Source organism: Rutidosis leptorrhynchoides, chromosome 8, assembly GCF_046630445.1.
Source record: "Rutidosis leptorrhynchoides isolate AG116_Rl617_1_P2 chromosome 8, CSIRO_AGI_Rlap_v1, whole genome shotgun sequence".
In the NCBI taxonomy this organism is placed as follows: domain Eukaryota; kingdom Viridiplantae; phylum Streptophyta; class Magnoliopsida; order Asterales; family Asteraceae; genus Rutidosis; species Rutidosis leptorrhynchoides.
In genome coordinates, this window is record NC_092340.1 from 368264745 (window position 1) to 368283998 (window position 19254).

The 19254-nt window shown below is 33.1% G+C and overlaps 1 protein-coding gene across 2 annotated transcripts; it reads right to left on the minus strand.

The window, feature by feature from the left end:
- Positions 1–122: 122 nt before the first annotated feature.
- LOC139861561 (DEAD-box ATP-dependent RNA helicase 13) lies at positions 123–7445 on the minus strand. Of its 2 annotated transcripts, none has more exons than XM_071849992.1 (15): positions 7221–7445; positions 6407–6703; positions 6105–6280; positions 5802–5996; positions 5508–5684; positions 5009–5382; positions 2996–3176; positions 2724–2846; positions 2395–2511; positions 2195–2299; positions 1170–1310; positions 1006–1071; positions 749–907; positions 474–555; positions 123–383 (listed from the first exon to the last, which is right to left on the minus strand). In XM_071849992.1, exons 1-15 carry the CDS (start codon positions 7381–7383, stop codon positions 328–330), a joined length of 2412 nt encoding a protein of 803 aa, XP_071706093.1. In that variant the 5' UTR covers positions 7384–7445; the 3' UTR covers positions 123–327. The 2 variants fall into 2 exon arrangements, with proteins under 2 accessions (XP_071706093.1, XP_071706092.1); XM_071849991.1 differs by having other exon boundaries at positions 6105–6286.
- Positions 7446–19254: the final 11809 nt, after the last annotated feature.

Here is a 19254-nt window from a genome sequence, read left to right on the forward strand (position 1 = left end):
CTCAAGTGATAAGAAAAGGAGTGTCACTGAGACATCATCTAGTTTAGGCGGCTGGGAAGACCTGGATGAAAAAAGTAAACTTGCTGGAGACAAGAAACAAAAGGCAACAAACAGAAAAATGATACATCAAACTTTTGTGGGTTCACAATATATTCCATTGTCTTGTGTAGATGGAAGAAATTAATGCATGTTACATCTCTTATACAGTAATAATATTGATTCATCAAATTAAAGTATTCGAACAAAATCTTGACCTCTTCTAGTATGGAGTCTTGGTCACAGGTCCTCGTTGTGCAACAACGATAATTTAGGTCCATAAGCTTCATCTTAATCACCTCCTGCTTTTAGTTGCTTTCTCTTCTTTCGCTTTTGTTCATGCAAACCTGGATGACAGATTGCAATGTTATTAACTATGTAAAAACATGATTTTCAGTTATATAAGTACCGTTTTCTTTTATGAAGAAGAAATGTACGTTTTTTATCTTCTTTCCTCTTTCTTCTTAGGCTCTCTAAGTTCCTCCGCTTTTCTACTGCCCCTTTGGTGTCCATGGAAACCTGAAAATGTAATTGTAGTGTAGTCAATAAGTGTGATTACAATTGTTTACGCACACAGAAACATTTTACCTTATTTTTTACACATTTTTTTAAGTAAACAAAGACCAAGAATTATTAGTCTTGGTCCTTAATTTATGGTGATATATTTATATATTAACTATTAAGCACGTATGATGAGTCAGCTTAGGGGTACCTCCTGACCGCTACTCCTGAGTGCTTCAAGTGGTTCAACACAATCCTGACCAATAACAACCAATTTCCTCTTCTTGTTGTCTCCTGTTTTGCTGACATCACCATATTTCTGTTTTGCTAATTCTTGAAATTGCTGTTGAAGAAGAGGTGAAATACCAGCCTGCAACATAAACTCGGATGTTAAAGTCACAAAAGGAAGTTTAATTAAAAGAATTAAAAGTTTCATATAGAAAAGGGAATGTATGTACGAGTGGTTACCCCTGCCAAATATCGACTGGAGAACGATTGAGGTTGTAGTGGGCGAGAAAGCAATGAATTGAGCTCCTACATTTTGAGCGCACAGGCAATTAGTCAATATCAGCAAGTATAATGCGTATAATGCGAACAGACTCTAGTTTAAGTAGCTGATAATAGGAGAGAACCTGTTGCAACTTTTTCAGCTGGGCAGAACTTGCTTTCTTTTTCCTGATACTGTTCACTCTTTCCTCCTCACTATCATTTTCCTCTACTATCAGATCAACTGATTCAGCATTTCGTTTAAACCAGCTTTTATCAGCCTTGTCCTATAAGAAAAAAAATTAAGAACACCAAAATAAGAATAAACATTTCATGTAGCTAAAAAGTAGAAATCGTAGTTACGCAAGCCCTTAAATCCCAAGAACTGATTTAGCGATCTCTTTTGCGCTAGAGTAGAGGGAGGGACGACCATATCTAGGCGCGGGTTCTATACCCGCGGGTGGAGTAGTGACTTCCTTCTAATCTAGGGTACGAGGAATGATTGTCTACACTCACCTTCCCCATACCCCACTTTCGTTGGATTGGGTATTGTTGTTGTTGTTGTTGTATTAAATTCCTGATAAATCCACAAGGCTTTGGATCCTAGTTTTATAAGCTAAGAAACAAAACTAAGGTTGGTGTGGTGATACAAATTCATCTGAGGCTTTTGATCCTGTATTTTGAGCGCACAGGAAATATGAACACGCGTCGTGTCTAAATTCAATTCCAATTCTGCCGGAATCCCATTGGATTCAGTGAGCCAAACGGGGCCTTATAGTTGTGGTAAGTGTATGACAGACTACAACTTGATTTTTAATAACCAAACAAGCTGCTTGATTTAGGAACCATAAAGAGAACATTTCAAAACTCAGCAGTAATGAACTTTCTCCAGCTACAAAATCATATCAACCTATGTAGTAGAAATGGTATGTTCAGATCAAGTTAGTCAAATAGTTTCAGATGTTGTATGTATTAAAGTGTGTTTAGTTGTAGAAAAATCGAAATGATATCCATAGAATTCATCATGAAGAGTCTGAAAAACTGAAACTAGATCACCATTTTCCCAGCAGGTCGCTATCGAGGTGGCATATATAGCCATTCAAACGTAATATGATAATGAATTGGAGCTGAAAGTATGATCGGCAACACGGGAGAACAAATATATGATTACCTGTGATTCCTTTCGTAAAACCCTGTCTATTTGTCGTGCAAGAGATAGCCGTTTAAAAACCTCGGGCATGTATGAAGCCTCTATGGGAAACTGCCTAAAAGTTTCCTGAGTACAAAACAGGGATGAATTGAAACACAAATATTAGTGCATGACCATATAGTTTTCTAAATAATATCACTAATTATAGTCTAATGAATGACCTTTGAAAATGATTTGCACAAAGAAGTAAATTTGGATGTTTCCTTTGGGGAAATCAGAGCAATGCTGCATCCATCAGCAGAAGCCCTAGCTGTTCTTCCACTTCTATGAACATAAACCTGCCAAGAGTATATAAATATAATTATATTATATTATATTTGAAATAATAATAATTAACACATTGCAAACATTTAAGAGACTTGCACAAAAAAGTGTTTGGGCTCAACTCAGCTCAAACTAGGAAGATATTAACATGTAACCCAACCCGCCCATCTTGCCAACTTTATTGGCAAACAAATAAAGAAAAGAAAAAACAAATAATTTAGCTTACTTCTGCAGAATGAGGAAGTTGGTAATGGACAACGGTACGAACACCGGGAATATCAAGACCCCTAGCTGCAACATCTGTAGCAACAAGTATACCGTGTTCATGTCCACGAAAACGGTCAATTGCCTGCAACGTACGTCAATATTTAGAGCTTCGTGAAACGAAAAAAAAAAACACTAGACGCTGTTTTGTTATGTAGGAAAGCTAGAACAGTGATTAGTAGAATAAAACTGTGAAATTTTCGCGCAAGAAATTTTACATAGAAAGTAACAAACCTTGAGGCGAGCACGCTGTTGCATCTGTGCATGAAGGGTCCAAACATTCACATTAAGCATCTTCAGAAGAGATGAAATATGACGCAGGGCTGCAATCGATGTGCAAAAGACAATAGTGCGCCCCTGCCCATGTACAGACAAAATATAATACAAATATGCATCTTTATCTTCTTCCTTGCACCTGCACATTTGGTAATAAGATAAAAGTTCAAACATTGATACCAACGAGTCAAAATACACATGCAGCCTATGATTGACTGAAATGCACATGCATTGTGCCTGAACATACAAGAGAAAAAACCAATACATTCTGATCATTCAATGTAAAAAGCTTCATAAGATGTAGACAAAAATGTTCAAATTTGATAAGTTATGATGCGTTATGATATCAGGATACTAAATACTAATACATCCTAACTCCAGAGTCAGTAGAACTCTTAAAGCTACGGTATACAGATAAGAAAAAAAAAATATTATAACTTTACGTTGTCAGGATAATAATACTAATAGGTTCTAACGTCCAGATTTGGTATATATGTTTGAATATACAGTCTACAGATAAGATTATAAAATATATTCCACCAATTATAACGGCTACCCAAATACAAACAGGCATCTTTACCTAGCTACAAACAGTCATCTTTTCAAATAACTGATTTGTCTCAACTGGTATATAAGCGAGTCTCTGGTTGTGAGTAGGCCTGTAAAGAATGTTGATCAAATTGAACATGGATTGTTTCAGTACTGTATTTAAGTAAAGCAACCAAATATGGATTTGGATCACCAACAGATGTTAAAGGTCAAAGATACTTAAACTAGACTTCATCGTACGTACATTATTCAAACGTGGGTAGTCATTGAATCCAATACAACTAAAGTTACCCATATATGAACATGCATAATTATCTGAACCCAAATCGGAATCTAGGTCTGAAATTGGAGGTTGTAATCTTTGAACTTCAGTAATTAATAAAGTAACTAAAGACCCTAAACCGGAGAGCATGGTTCCTTTTCATATACAAATGAATTTGAACATGTATATTCATTGAATTGAACTCAGTGGGTTGTGTAATCAGATTCTGAGTAAATATTGTGTTCTTTCTATGAAAGGTGAAACACCTATGTATAGAAGATACAAGATGGGTAAAAAGGAAACAAGATAACTAGTAAATAAACAGACACAGATAAACTAGGAAATTGTATAAGCTTATACTAATACTGATTATATTTAACAGGTTGCAAGCCCTTTCCAAAACACTGTTTAATAATTGACCAAAAGGCTAATTTGAGAGTTGCATCAAATGCTAACACTTTGTATGTAAGGTGTCTTAGCTGCGTGCAACCATTGAAGTCCACACATCGAAAATGGTAAGAGGGAGTGTAATTTTTGTAGCATGTTTAGGTGAACCCCCAAGATGCCATCATGCCAAAGGAAAGAAATGAAAAATGTTACATAACTGAGAGTTTTATTGCAATCTGATGAAAACAAGTAAGCAGATGCAACAACGGTCAATTTTTTATCCTGATGCGTGGAAGACATGATATGCTTACAGTCATCAGAAGCCTTGTAATGCATACTTCTTAATCGTTTTTGGCATATTGGGGGTTAACCCCAAGCACACATATCATTCTTAGATGGCGACAAGTAATTTAGACCCAAATAGGAGGTGTTACCCTTTGATGCATATTTCAATGCACCTCAAACTCTTTTGTTCAGCTTTATAAACAATGTCTTTAGCCTAATGGCGTCCTATTAATTGGACTGGACTGTTCTTCAACTATTAATTATATAGAGAAGAAGAAAAAGAATGAATATATTTGTAAATCTTCAATTAAAGGAAATTGCATCCCTAGTATTGTCCACCAACAAAAAATGAACAGAAATACTAAATAAAGATGACAGTGACTTATGTGAAGCCCCAAGCATCCTTTTGGGTCACATTGATCACAAATACTGACATAAGTTGTTTTTCATGCGAAAACATAAAACAAAGGGATCAGAGAAGAACATACTCAATGAATGACTCCTCAAGTTTATTTGCCATGATTAATGCATTAGTCAGATCAATAACAGCTGCATTGGATCGCATGCCAGCGCGTTCAGAAAGAGCTTCAATCGAATTCAGTTCACCTTCTAACTTCGGTTTCACAGATCCACGTTTAAGTTTTTTCCTAAAATCAGATGATAAGGCAATAGTCGCAGAGAACACAAATGTCTGCCTTTTCTTCCTTTGAATGCCTGTAGCTGTCACACAGTTTATAGTATCCTCTGCATGTCCTTCTTTAACCATTGGAAGCATATCAATAATGGACTGCAACTCATGAAAATGACCATTATCTATCATTCGATCAGCCTCATCCAGCACAAAGAATGACAATGAATGTAACTGCAAAAGTCATCAATAACTCAAGATTAGATACATGACTTCAACAAATATTAAACATTCCCTCTCAGCCCGACCACATTTTCCTGAAAACCCGCCCATCTTGACACCTATACTCTGCAACTTACCTCAACAAGATGAACTTCTCCACCCGACATTAGTTCCCATAGCCTCCCGGGAGTACCTACAACAATCTCGGGCCTACCTTTCAAAAGCCGTTCTTGCTTTTCGGTTGACATTCCACCGACAATCGGGACAACCCTAACATTGGTCCCTGTCGCCACTTGCTTCAGATGATCAGTTACCTGATCAGAAAAAAAAAATATATAATAGGAAACAAACAGCATTTTTACGAGGGTTGAATCCATTTTTCTGAACTAATGAAATATACAAATCAATAGAGTGTATAAACTTAAAAGTACCTGAAGTGCAAGCTCCCTAGTTGGAGTAATAATAAGTGCTCTTAAAAAACCTCTTGAAACAATTTTTTCATCTGCCTGCCCTTTTTGTTCAATCTGCCTCTCGAATTTCTCTCTTTCGTCAAGTAAACGTTGTAAAATTGGTATTCCAAATGCCAGTGTTTTACCAGATCCTGTCTCTGCAGCTCCAATGACATCCTGTAACGACAAACGTAAAACGTAAAACATAAAGTGATAAGATTATAACAAGGGAGTCTAAAGTTGTCAATAATTGAAATCAGCCTCTTTATATTAATCTAAACTAACCTTTCCTTGATGAGCACCTGCAGGTATACAAGCTTTCTGAATCGGGGTTGGTTCTTTAAACTTGAGTCTGACGATTGACTTCAATAACAATGGATGAAGCCTGAGTTCATACCAAGCATGATACTCACTATCATCAAATTGATCTTCAACTTCACTTTTTTCATTGATATTGATATCTGCAACTATTTAAGAACAAAAATAAACTTCAAACAAACTTATGACATATCATAAGAGTAACAAAACTTTAAAGTATAAGTCTTTAAGAACAAAAATAAACTTCAAACAAACTTATGACATATCACCAGTAACCGCTTCTTCATTATCCACGGATTCCTTAGACTCTTCAGTTTTCTTTGTTTTATCCGCGGATTCTTCGGTCTTTTTAGCTTTCTTCTTTTTCTTTTTCGTTTTCTTTTTCTTCTTTTTAACCTCCTCTTCACCCTCACCATCTTTTTTCTCCTCGACAGTAACTTCACCATTGTCAGTTTCTTCCCGTTTCCTTTTTGTCAGTTTCTCCTGCTTTTTCGCACCTTTTTGAAATCCTTTAGGAAGATCTAACCCGTACTCTGATTCATCAATCTCTTCAAGTGATAAAACACCTACCACAACAAAATACAGCTTATTTAAGTTAATAAATCATTAATAAGACAGCATAAATCTTCTTAATCGTTTCATAAAAATGTAAAATAGATACAGCTAATTCACACACTTTTAAATCGAAGGCCTAATGTAGATCAATTACAAATAACATATTCACTTGAAACTCAGTTTATGTAATAGCAAACCCTAAAATCATGATTTGGTACTCAATAATGAGAAATTGACAAGCAGTTTGAGCTGAAATATGATAAACCCTATCAAATCAACAATATGAATACAGCTTAAGTATACATTTATTAGTTACACAGCATAATGTGAATTATAAAAAAAAAAAAAAAGATACGTTCAAATTCAAATCAAAAGAAATTCATTATATCAAACAGGAAACCCTATAGGCACAACTCTGCATTCATTAACTGGTCGTTTACAAGCAATTTGAGCTCGAAATGCTAAAACCATACCATATACAATAATATTAATGAACAGAATGAGTTAGATATTAGAGTATATACGAACCGCCTTCGAAGTCATTTAATCCGGCGAACGTAGAGAAGGGATCTTCATCTGCACCGGGAAGAGATGAAGTCCATGGAAGCGAGTCAAAACGGTCGAGTTTACCAGCGTCTCCTTTGACTGAATTTCTCATTCTCTGTTTCTTCTTTTGTGGTTGAGAGGCCATCTCCGATTCTCCGGTAGGGTTTTGGCGTAAAACGGCGGGGTTTACTCGTTGGAGGCTCAAAAACATGCATCCATTTGTTGAATTAATTTAGCCCGATAGTTTCTTCTTTTTTAGCAATTTGGCACCAAACAAAATTTAATTCTTTATCGACACTAAATTTGTTTATTGTGACGCGTCAGTTCAGTGTTAGTTCAGTGTATTGCTGATGACTGGACGCTGACTGGACTGACATTGGTGAAAAAACAGGTGAATTTGGACGATTGTCAGTTCAGTGTCTTGGAGAGAGTAGATAAGGTCCACCAATTATTTATCTATACATTTTCTTATATATTTTTAACACATTATTAAATAGAATTAATAAAAATACGAACAAATATTAAATTAAAAAATACATTTAAAGTTCTAAAATACACTTTTATTTAAAAAAAAAGTCCTGAAACGGTTACAATTAAAAGTTGCAAAAAAAAAGTCCTAAAATTACTTATTAATCCTAAAAATTACTTATTAAAAATAATAACAATTTAACGGCCATAGCGAGTCGGAGATCCCGATTCATGCGAATACGTATCATCATCTCGACCGTTCGAAGCGGGAAGGCTCCACACGTTCCTACATTACAACGTGATACGTTTTTTCGTCAGTTTGGCCTGTCCGACCATTCGTTCCCACACGGCTTCGGATCGAAATTCCTTGAACAAATCCGTGACCTCGTCACAGTACCAAATAGTCATTAGAAAACGGCCTAACTTTGATTAGTTTTAGACTTTAGCTATTGTAGCATATTTTTGCCCACGCTAAACCAAATCTTTTGGATACGGCCACTGCTTCCAAATACATTATTATGCCTTAAAATATTTTTTGCAACTTTTAAATAATGTTATGCTAAATATGTCATCTACAAAATAACTTATAAGCTCATGAAAATACATTTTCACATGTATTCATTAAAGACAAATCTCTATCTGTATAAGTCACGATTCATACGTTTTGTCAAAAGCCAACTTTAAATAATTTAATGCCCAAATAAAGTTTTTACTTTTCTTCCATATTCATTAAGAAAAGAAGAATGTTAGTATATAAAAAGTTTTGCTGGTCGAGTTACACCGACGATTTCAAAAAAGACAACTTATAAATCTTGGTATTATCAATGGCGGAGACAAGGGGGGGACTGAGGGGTGTTTAGCCTCCCCCAAGGCCCAATCAAGACTCAAGTTTCATTTGTATTAATATGCACAAATAATTGTAAGTCTCTCTTAAGTTCCAAATATCAAATGTAATATTATGACTTGTTAATGTAACATCTTTTGTAATCATCCGATTAACGACTAAGCCACCCCCATATGTAAATCCTAGCTTCGCCTCTGAGTATTATACGGAGCATCCATCAACAACATATGTGAAAATGCACAAACTATTTCATACGAAACTAGATAGATTCAAAATAATATTTCTAACTGATTAGTAAAACTATCTGTACGATATTGAATGTCATATCATTTTATCTTCAAAGATGACATTACCACCTCTATATGTGTGACGACCCGGAAATTTCTGACTAATTTTAAACTTAATCTTTATATTATTTCGACACGATAAACAAAGTCTGTAATGTTGAGTCGCAAATATTTTAAACTATTTCATATATTCAATTGAACTTCGACTGCTCTCGACGATTCACGAACAATTAATTGTATATAGATATGTGCATATATATATACATATATATATGGTAATTGAAAATATAATTTGAAATATTATATGTTATTGCTATTAAAAATTTAATTATGTAAAATAAAATAAAAATAGGATATTATAATAATTATTATTTAGAATATATCTATATCTATATATATATATATGAATAAAGTATAAATGTTAAATGATTGTAATACTCATTTGATGTTCCGATTGATATTAAGTAAGTTAAATTCAAACTTATATGATTTTAAAATAAACGGTGATACGAAAATGAGTTCTATAAATTTTATGCTTATTAAAAATGTATTTAAGAGATGTTTATTAAATTTTAGAACTTTTTATATTTTACTTGGGGTTGGGAGTGAATAATTAATGTAATTTTTATTTAATAATTAATGACCGAATTTTATACCATAATGACTGAAATAAATAAAGATAATTACTGTGAGAGTTTGGGATTTTTCTGAGAACTTTTTATTCGCCACTAAGTAACAACGGAGTACGAAATATTAATCCGTGCTAAAAGCTGTTGATAAATATCAAGGGGCGGCTAAACTATTTTATATGGTGCACGTTTATGAGCTGTAAGTTTATTATTATATTATAATTTTTAATATATTATATAAAAATTCTAGTTATATACATGTACATATAGATACATGAGTTAGCATATACACAGATCACCTAGTTTCACTTCTTCAATCGTCGGTCTATCACCACCATGATTCTTCACCGGCACTACCACTCACCACCACCTTCCACTGTAAGCCACCCTAAACACCACCTTCTTTCGTTAAGACAAACCAACCGTCACCATCTCCATCTATATTCCATCGGCTTCAATCTTCAACCATCCATCACACTCATCACCATAAACAACACACCACCGAATACCATCACAGAGCACCTCACCTCAACCATCGGCTACCACCCTAACCACCGGGACCATCACCATCCACCACCGTATTTTTCTTGTTTAATTCAGAGAACCACCACCATCGTTATCTTATTATATATTTTTTTCTCTCGATCAACAACCATCGCCACCCCATCGGTCACAATGAAACCACCACAAACCGACCTCCATCTCTCTCTTTCTTCTTCTCTCTCTCTATATATATCTCTCACCCTCTATCGTAGTGAATCACAATAAACCATCACCTTAACCACACCCATTGTGGGTCTCCTTCTTCGCAACTACTTAACCACCCATCACCACTATCGTCGCCACCACCACAAGAAACACCACTATGCTATATACTCAACTTCGGTTTAATTATTTATTTATTTTTCCTTCTAGTCGACAAACAGCAGGACTGCTACGTTGCTGTTATTTTCTTCCTGTACTCTGTCAAACAAACAGAAGCCAACCACCATAGATACACCACTGTTTGGCTACTGCAGTCTCGAGTTCTGTTGTTACTGTTACGAAGCCCAAGCCATCAACAAGTCGTTTGTTTCATAAAATTCTTGTTATCATAATTGTCAATGTTATATATTTTGGTACGTTCAATGAGAATAATCCAACTGTTGGATCGGATCTTGATGGAGCTCCGGTGTGGGGTGAGATAATGAAGCTTCATATCAAAGTTGATGACGAAACTTGAAGGATAATTGATGCGTATAATTGATGATGATAAATAATGATATTGATGATGATGGGGTGAAATGTAATGGAGATTGAGACAGCAACTAATTCTGAATTCCTGTTATAATATCTAACGTAAATGTCTTGGGCCATTTACATTTGTTTGGGCCGTGAAACAAGCAGGTCAGTTGGGCTAGGGTATATATGGGCCGTAGGAGTTTCATGTTGATATTTTTCATACGCAAATTAATAACGATAATATTATAATAAACAATGATGATGATGCTAAATGATAGAAATGGTGATACTAATGGAAGATGATAATAATATAACTCACGAATGATACAAAAAATAACAATAGATGATGATGGTTATTAAGACAATTAGATGAGTTGGATTGTGATATCGATTAAGGGGTAGTTACTCGTTTCTGTTATTGGAGTTAATACACGATGATATATGTATGGTGATGCTACGTGAATGGTGAGTTTATGATGATGATAATGGAGTTGATTAGGATGCTAACGATAGATGATTTGAATTGATGATAATATAATGATGATAAGATGATTAAGTTGACGAAGTTAAATGATAGGTATCATGATTTGATGATAATGGTTATGATCATGTTATTTACTAAATGATAATCGATTATGGATGTAATGATATTAAGTTGATGATGATGGGATGATGGAGATGATTATGAGGTAAGATGATGATGATATAAATAATGATGACTGATGATGATCATGTAGTGTAATTATGCTTATGATTATGATCTTCATTATGATCTCTGGTCGAGTTGATGAAGAAGGAGAAAGGAAACTGAAATGGGTTTAAATAAATATCGAGTTAGCGGGACGTCGCGGGTTCAAACCCGGACTTGAGCAATTTTTTTTAAAAAGACTACTTATTTGAGGTAGTTTACTTATTACTCATTATTATTATTATTATTATTATTATTATTATTATTATTATTATTATTATTATTATTATTATTATTATTATTATTAAGTATTATTATTATTATTAAAATTATCATAAACATTAATATTATTGTCATTAGCAATATGATTATTAAAATTATTATCATTAATATTATTATTATCATTATTAGAATTTTTTTATTATTATTATTTTTGTTATTATTACTACTATTATTATAAAATAAAATATCTTTTTATTTATTATTATCAATATTATTTTATCAAATAACTCATAGTTATATAAAACTATATTTACTACATCTAACATGACTATTTTAATATTTTATATTAATAAATATAATTAGTTAGGTAATTAATGAAACACGTAATTAAAATAACAATTAAATTACTAATAATATATACATTTGTTCGATTACCATTATATGTGTTAATATATATATATATATATATATATATATATATATATATATATATATATATATATATATATAAATGATATAGGTTCGTGAATCCGAGGCCAACCCTACACTTGTTCAATATTGTCATATGTATTTTTACTACAAAATACAGTATGGTGAGTTCATTTGATTCTTTTTTTTACTCTTTACATTTTTGGGACTGAGAATACATGCGCTGTTTTTACAACTGTTTTATTAAATGCTTTTGAAATATATTTTGAACTGCGAATACATGAAATGCTTTTATAAATGTTTGACGAGATAGACACAAGCAAAACATTCCTCGAATGAATTATTATGCAGACAGAAGTTCTGCGGATTAGTATTGAATTATGTGGACATGATAATTGCCACCGTTGAATTATGTGGACATGATAATTGCCACCGTTGAATTATGTGGACATGATAATTGCCACCTTTGAATTATGTGGACATGATAATTGCCACCAATTGATATGAATGTTATGTATCGAGAGAATGTTTTTTATGCACGGGTTATGTGTATTAGTTTTTGTGCACGAGATATGTGTACGGTTACTAAGATTTATGAAAAATGGATTTCGTACACGAGAAAGGTGTACTGTATTTAAAAGATATCGCATGTTCATTACAGGTGGGTATAGAATTCGGGCCCATTTGTATCATGCAGTATTTAAATCTTGTGGTCTATCAAAATGATGAATTTTATTGTTTTATGATAAACCTATGAACTCACTAACCTTTTGGTTGACACTTTAAAGCATGTTTATTCTCAGGTATGAAAGAAATCTTCCGCTGTGCATTTGCTCATATTACATGGAGTCGTTCAAGGCATATAGAGGTCAGAACCTCGCAATGGGACCAACTGTTGAAGACTTCGTCCAGATGGATTAGGACGGGGCACTTCAGTCGGTATCAGAGCGGTGGTCTTAGTGAACCTGGTGTTGCATTAGTGTGTCTAACTGATAGTTGTTTAGATACATTAGTGAGTCTGGACTTCGACCGTGTCTGCATGTCAAAAGTTTTGCTTATCATTTAGTGTCGAAAAATTATTTGCTTATCATCCTTAAAGTCTAGACACGTCTTACTGCCTCTATTGTGTAGTGACCCGAACTTTTCTATGTTTATATATATTAATTGAGATTGATATTTACATGATTAAATGTTTCCAACATGTTAAGCAATCAAACTTGTTAAGACTTGATTAATTGAAATATGTTTCATATAGACAATTGACCACCCAAGTTGACCGGTGATTCACGAACGTTAAAACTTGTAAAAACTATATGATGACATATATATGGATATATATATAGTTAACATGATACTATGATAAGTAACCATATCATTAAGTATATTAACAATGAACTACATATGTAAAAACAAGACTACTAACTTAATGATTTTTAAACGAGACATATATGTAACGATTATCATTGTAAAGACATTTAATGTATATATATCATATTAAGAGATATTCATACATGATAATGTCATGATAATATAATAATTTAAAATCTCATTTGATATTATAAACATTGGGTTAACAACATTTAACAAGATCGTTAACCTAAAGGTTTCAAAACAACACTTACATGTAACGACTAACGATGACTTAACGACTCAGTTAAAATGTATATACATGTAGTGTTTTAATATGTATTTATACACTTTTTAAAGACTTCAATACACTTATCAAAATACTTCTACTTAACAAAAATGCTTACAATTACATCCTCGTTCAGTTTCATCAATAATTATACTCGTATGCACCTGTATTCGTACTCGTACAATACACAGCTTTTAGATGTATGTACTATTGGTATATACACTCCAATGATTAGCTCTTAGCAGCCCATGTGAGTCACCTAACACATGTGGGAACCATCATTTGGCAACTAGCATGAAATATCTCATAAAATTACAAAAATATGAGTAATCATTCATTACTTATTTACATGAAAACAAAATTACATATCCTTTATATCTAATCCATAAATCAACGACCAAAAACACCTAAAAACACTTTCATTCTTCAATTTTCTTCATCTAATTGATCTCTCTCAAGTTCTATCTTCAAGTTCTAAGTGTTCTTCATAAATTCTACAAGTTCTAGTTTCATAAAATCAAGAATACTTCCAAGTTTGCTAGCTTACTTCCAATCTTGTAGAGTGATCATCCAACCTCAAGAAATCTTTCTTATTTATAGTAATATATCTTTCTAATACAAGGTAATACTCATATTCAAACTTTGATTCAATTTCTATAACTATAACAATCTTATTTCGAGTGAAAATCTTACTTGAACTGTTTTCGTGTCATGATTCTGCTTCAAGAACTTTCAAGCCATCTAAGGATCCTTTGAAGCTAGATCCATTTTTCTCATTTCCAGTAGCTTTATCCAGAAAACTTGAGGTAGTAATGATGTTCATAACATCATTCGATTCATACATATAAAGCTATCTTATTCGAAGGTTTAAACTTGTAATCACTAGAACATAGTTTAGTTAATTCTAAACTTGTTCGCAAACAAAAGTTAATCCTTCTAACTTGACTTTTAAAATCAACTAAACACATGTTCTATATCTATATGATATGCTAACTTAATGATTTAAAACCTGGAAACACGAAAAACACCGTAAAACCGGATTTACGCCGTCGTAGTAACACCGCGGTCTGTTTTGGGTTAGTTAATTAAAAACTATGATAAACTTTGATTTAAAAGTTGTTCTTCTGGGAAAATGATTTTTCTTATGGACATGAAAATATATCCAAAAATCATGGTTAAACTCAAAGTGGAAGTATGTTTTCTAAAATGGTCATCTAGACGTCGTTCTTTCGACTGAAATGACTACCTTTACAAAAACGACTTGTAACTTATATTTCCGACTATAAACCTATACTTTTTCTGTTTAAATTCATAAAATAGAGTTCAATATGAAACCATAGAAATTTGATTCACTCAAAACGGATTTAAAATGAAGAAGTTATGGGTAAAACAAGATTGGATAATTTTTCTTGTTGTAGCAACGTGAAAATTGGTAACAAATCTATATTAATCATATCCTAGCTAACTTATATTGTATTATACATGTATTCTAATATATTATGTAATCTTGGGATACCATAGACACGTATGCAAATGTTTTGACATATCATATCGACCCATGTGTATATATTATTTGGAACAACCATAGACACTCTATATGCAGTAATGTGGGAGTTAGCTATACAGGGTTGAGGTTGATTCCAAAAATATATATACTTTGAGTTGTGATCTAGCCTGAGACGTGTATACACTGGGTCGTGGATTGATTCAAGATAATATATATCAATTTTTTCTGTACATCTAACGTTGGACAGCTAGTTGTAGGTTACTAACGAGGACAACTGACTTAATAAACTTAAAACATCAAAATGTATTAAAAGTGTTGTAAATATATTTTGAATATACTTTGATATATATGTACATATTTGTTATAGGTTCATGAATCGACCAGTGGCCAAGTCTTACTTCCCGACGAAGTAAAAATCTGTGAAAGTGAGTTATAGTCCCACTTTTAAAATCTAATATTTTTGGGATGAGAATACATGCAGGTTTTATAAATGATTTACAAAATAGACACAAGTACGTGAAATTACATTCTATGTTTGAATTATCGAAATCGAATATGCCCCTTTTTATTAAGTCTGGTAATCTAAGAATTAGGGAACAGACACCCTAATTGACGCAAATCCTAAAGATAGATCTATTGGGCCCAACAAGCCCCATCCAAAGTACCGGATGCTTTAGTACTTCGAAATTTATATCATGTCCGATGGAGGATCCCGGAATGATGGGGATATTCTTATATGCATATTGTGAATGTCGGTTACCAGGTGTTCACCATATGAATGATTTTTATCTCTATGTATGGGATGTGTATTGAAATATGAAATCTTGTGGTATATTATTATGATTTGATATATATAGGTTAAACCTATAACTCACCAACATTTTTGTTGACGTTTTAAGCATGTTTATTCTCAGGTGATTATTAAGAGCTTCCGCTATCGCATACTTAAATAAGGACGAGATTTGGAGTCCATGCTTGTATGATATTGTGTAAAAACTGCATTCAAGAAACTTATTTTGTTGTAACATATTTGTATTGTAAACCATTATGTAATGGTCGTGTGTAAACAGGATATTTTAGATTACCATTATTTGATAATCTACATAAAGCTTTTTAAACCTTTATTGATGAAATAAAGGTTATGGTTTGTTTTAAAATGAATGCAGTCTTTGAAAAACGTCTCATATAGAGGTCAAAACCTCGCAACGAAATCAATTAATATGGAACGTTTTTAATCAATAAGAACGGGACATTTCATATTGCATAGACAGTGTATAGATAAATTCATATCTCAGCGTATCTGTTATTGTTACCTTTACCTGACAGCTTCCGTAGATTCCTCCGTAACTTATGCGATTTTAGTATTATATATGCATATGTAAATTATGTATTGCAGGGTACTAATCTACATCCTATAATCTATTTCTTATCGAAAATCCTTCATCTGATTGTATGAGATGAATCCCTCAACCAGTTCGAGTCCCTCAGATTTCGATAGCTATTTTGATAGTTATTCTGACAGCTATTCCGACATGGATATTCACCTAAGCTCCGAAAGCGGTGTCACCAGAATGAATCAATCAATCAGCCATCCCCAATTCATCTGATGCATTCGTAGTCGACTTAATCAATGGAGACACGAAGAAGGCGATCCCTTCCACCAACCGAATTCACCTCTTGACAGTGAACTTGAAGCGTTTACCGGCGAACCTGTTCGAGACACCATTTTCTCTCTCATTTCCAGAGTATCTCGTCACGATCATATACTATCTCAGATTCTAAACCTCATTCATCTGCTCGTTCGAACCGACAATCATCCCGGTATAATAGAAGAAGTCAACGAGCTTCGCGCCCAAGTTGTAGCCTTGAAAAATATGGTGCAAAACATACCAGCTTCAGCAACATCACCGACACCAACAGTACCATCTATAACAGCACCAGTACCATCAACAATCTATGCCTCAACATCTCATTATGTACCTCGAGCATAATCATCAATCTACGAATCGTTCTACATCATTTATCTTCGTTCGACATGGCGATTATGTAATCTCTAATGTTTTAGAGATTATATATTATTGTTCAAACGGTAAATCAAATGAGTTTAATATCATATTGACTCATTAAATCCAAGATTACATCTGAAGAAAATATATATGTGTATATATTTTCATAAAGATTGTAATTAAAAATTCTTTCATACAAATTGTTAATGGTGAAAATATTTTAACGGGTAGGTAATACCCGAGGAATATTTAGATTTCACATTAATAAGTTACAATGTACATTCTTCGAATCTGATTCAAAAGTCATTTACTATTCTACTTACATCCACAGATATACGAATCTGTTCACCACAGAATATCCATTTTTCATTCAATTTTATATTTGAATTTTGACCTATCAGAATCCAACAAGTGGCATAATGAAGAAAACATTGGACAAAAAAAAATTGTTAGAAACAAACAAATTAATTATGATAAATTTTGTTAAGAATCCACGCTAACTGTTCCTAGCTAACTGTTAATTCCGTATTACCTTTTATTTATCGCAATTTATTTATCGTATTTTATTTATCGCAATTTTAATTCTCGCAATTTTATTTATCGTCATTTAATTTCTGTTATTTATTTTACGCACTTTAAATATCGGGACACGTATACAAGGTTTTGACATATCACATCGACGCATCTATATATATTATTTGGAATAACCATAGACACTCTATATGCAGTAATGTTGGAGTTAGCTATACAGGGTTGAGGTTGATTCTACAATAATATATATAGTTTGAGTTGTGATTGAGTCTGAGACATGTACACGGGTCACGATACGTATTAATTAATTCGAATATTATATATTAAACTATATATGAATTATTTGACTGTTAATTGTGGACTATCGACTGTGGACGAATATTATTGGACAATTAAAATGAATTAAAATATTGATTATAACATATGAAGCTAAATAATTCTTCAAGTTTGCCACTTGATTTCATCTAAAACCTCATTTGTATCTTAACGATTACAATCTGCGTTCAAATCTTTCATGATTATTGAAAATACCTCAAACGAGAGAATGAACCAACCACACTTCATCTACGGAAGAAAAGATTGATGCATACAGTTATGCACCTGAAAAACACTCGGAACCTGAGTAAACGTTTAACACTCATATGTGCCAGCTCCGTTGGCATTAAAAAAAAAATTGTAATCCTTTCTTCAAATTAGCCAATTTTTGTCACACCTCCAGCAAGTCAACTTCAACTTTTCGTTCGAAACAACCTTATTATAACCTTGATATATATGTGTGCTCTTTTATTATTACCGGAGAACCTTTTATATTCCATCATATTACCAGCAGACGTACCAGCAACCTCGTTGCTTCTTGGCTTAAATCTCTCTGATAAATCATTATATTTATTCATTGAAACCCTATCATATACTCATCTGCATCTTGTAACGAGAACTGCCATACCAATTACCGGGAATCAACAATCAGTACTTTGAAAACTCACAGCATATCTACATCAATAGTTATATGTATAACATTTATATCTTAGAAATATGATCTTTCATTCTGAAATTCTGAAAAGCTCTCAGTCTACAAATCAATACTCTGAATGTTGAAAAAGCTGAATGAAGCAGCAGAAACCGTAGACAACCATAAACGACCTTAATCATCGAAAGTTTGATAATAAAGAATAGTATGTTGGAAAAGCTCAGAAAAGTTGTAACTGGAAAACGGATTGAGCTAACCACGAAGGAGACCAAGGCCAAATACAAGGACCAAACCCTATATTCAAAGAACCCAGGTAATTCTGGATCCGATGAAATCTTTAGAGTATATCTTGCTCCGAAGTCATGTTAGAATCTTGCGGAAAAATTTTTCTTCATCAACCTTCGAACTTAGAAATTCCAAAATATCATCATAAATATCTTCGATATTTCTGAGAATATTTTCATAAATATTCTTGTCCGAAATTATCTACCTCTTCGTGTTTTCTGTATTTCATTATATTGGAAACTTCTAAAAAAATCTAAGTATAAATTATGAATGAATTGTGGAGAAGTGTTGGGGAT

Bases quoted from the DNA above. Each gene is read 5' to 3' on its own strand.
- LOC139861561 (XM_071849991.1), bottom strand. From the start codon at position 7,383: ATGGCCTCTCAACCACAAAAGAAGAAACAGAGAATGAGAAATTCAGTC. The intron at 6,704-7,220 runs GTTCGTATATAC...TTGTTGTGGTAG, and splicing joins ATTAAATGACTTCGAAGGCG to GTGTTTTATCACTTGAAGAG. The intron at 908-1,005 runs GTAACCACTCGT...TTTATGTTGCAG, and splicing joins CCAGTCGATATTTGGCAGGG to GCTGGTATTTCACCTCTTCT.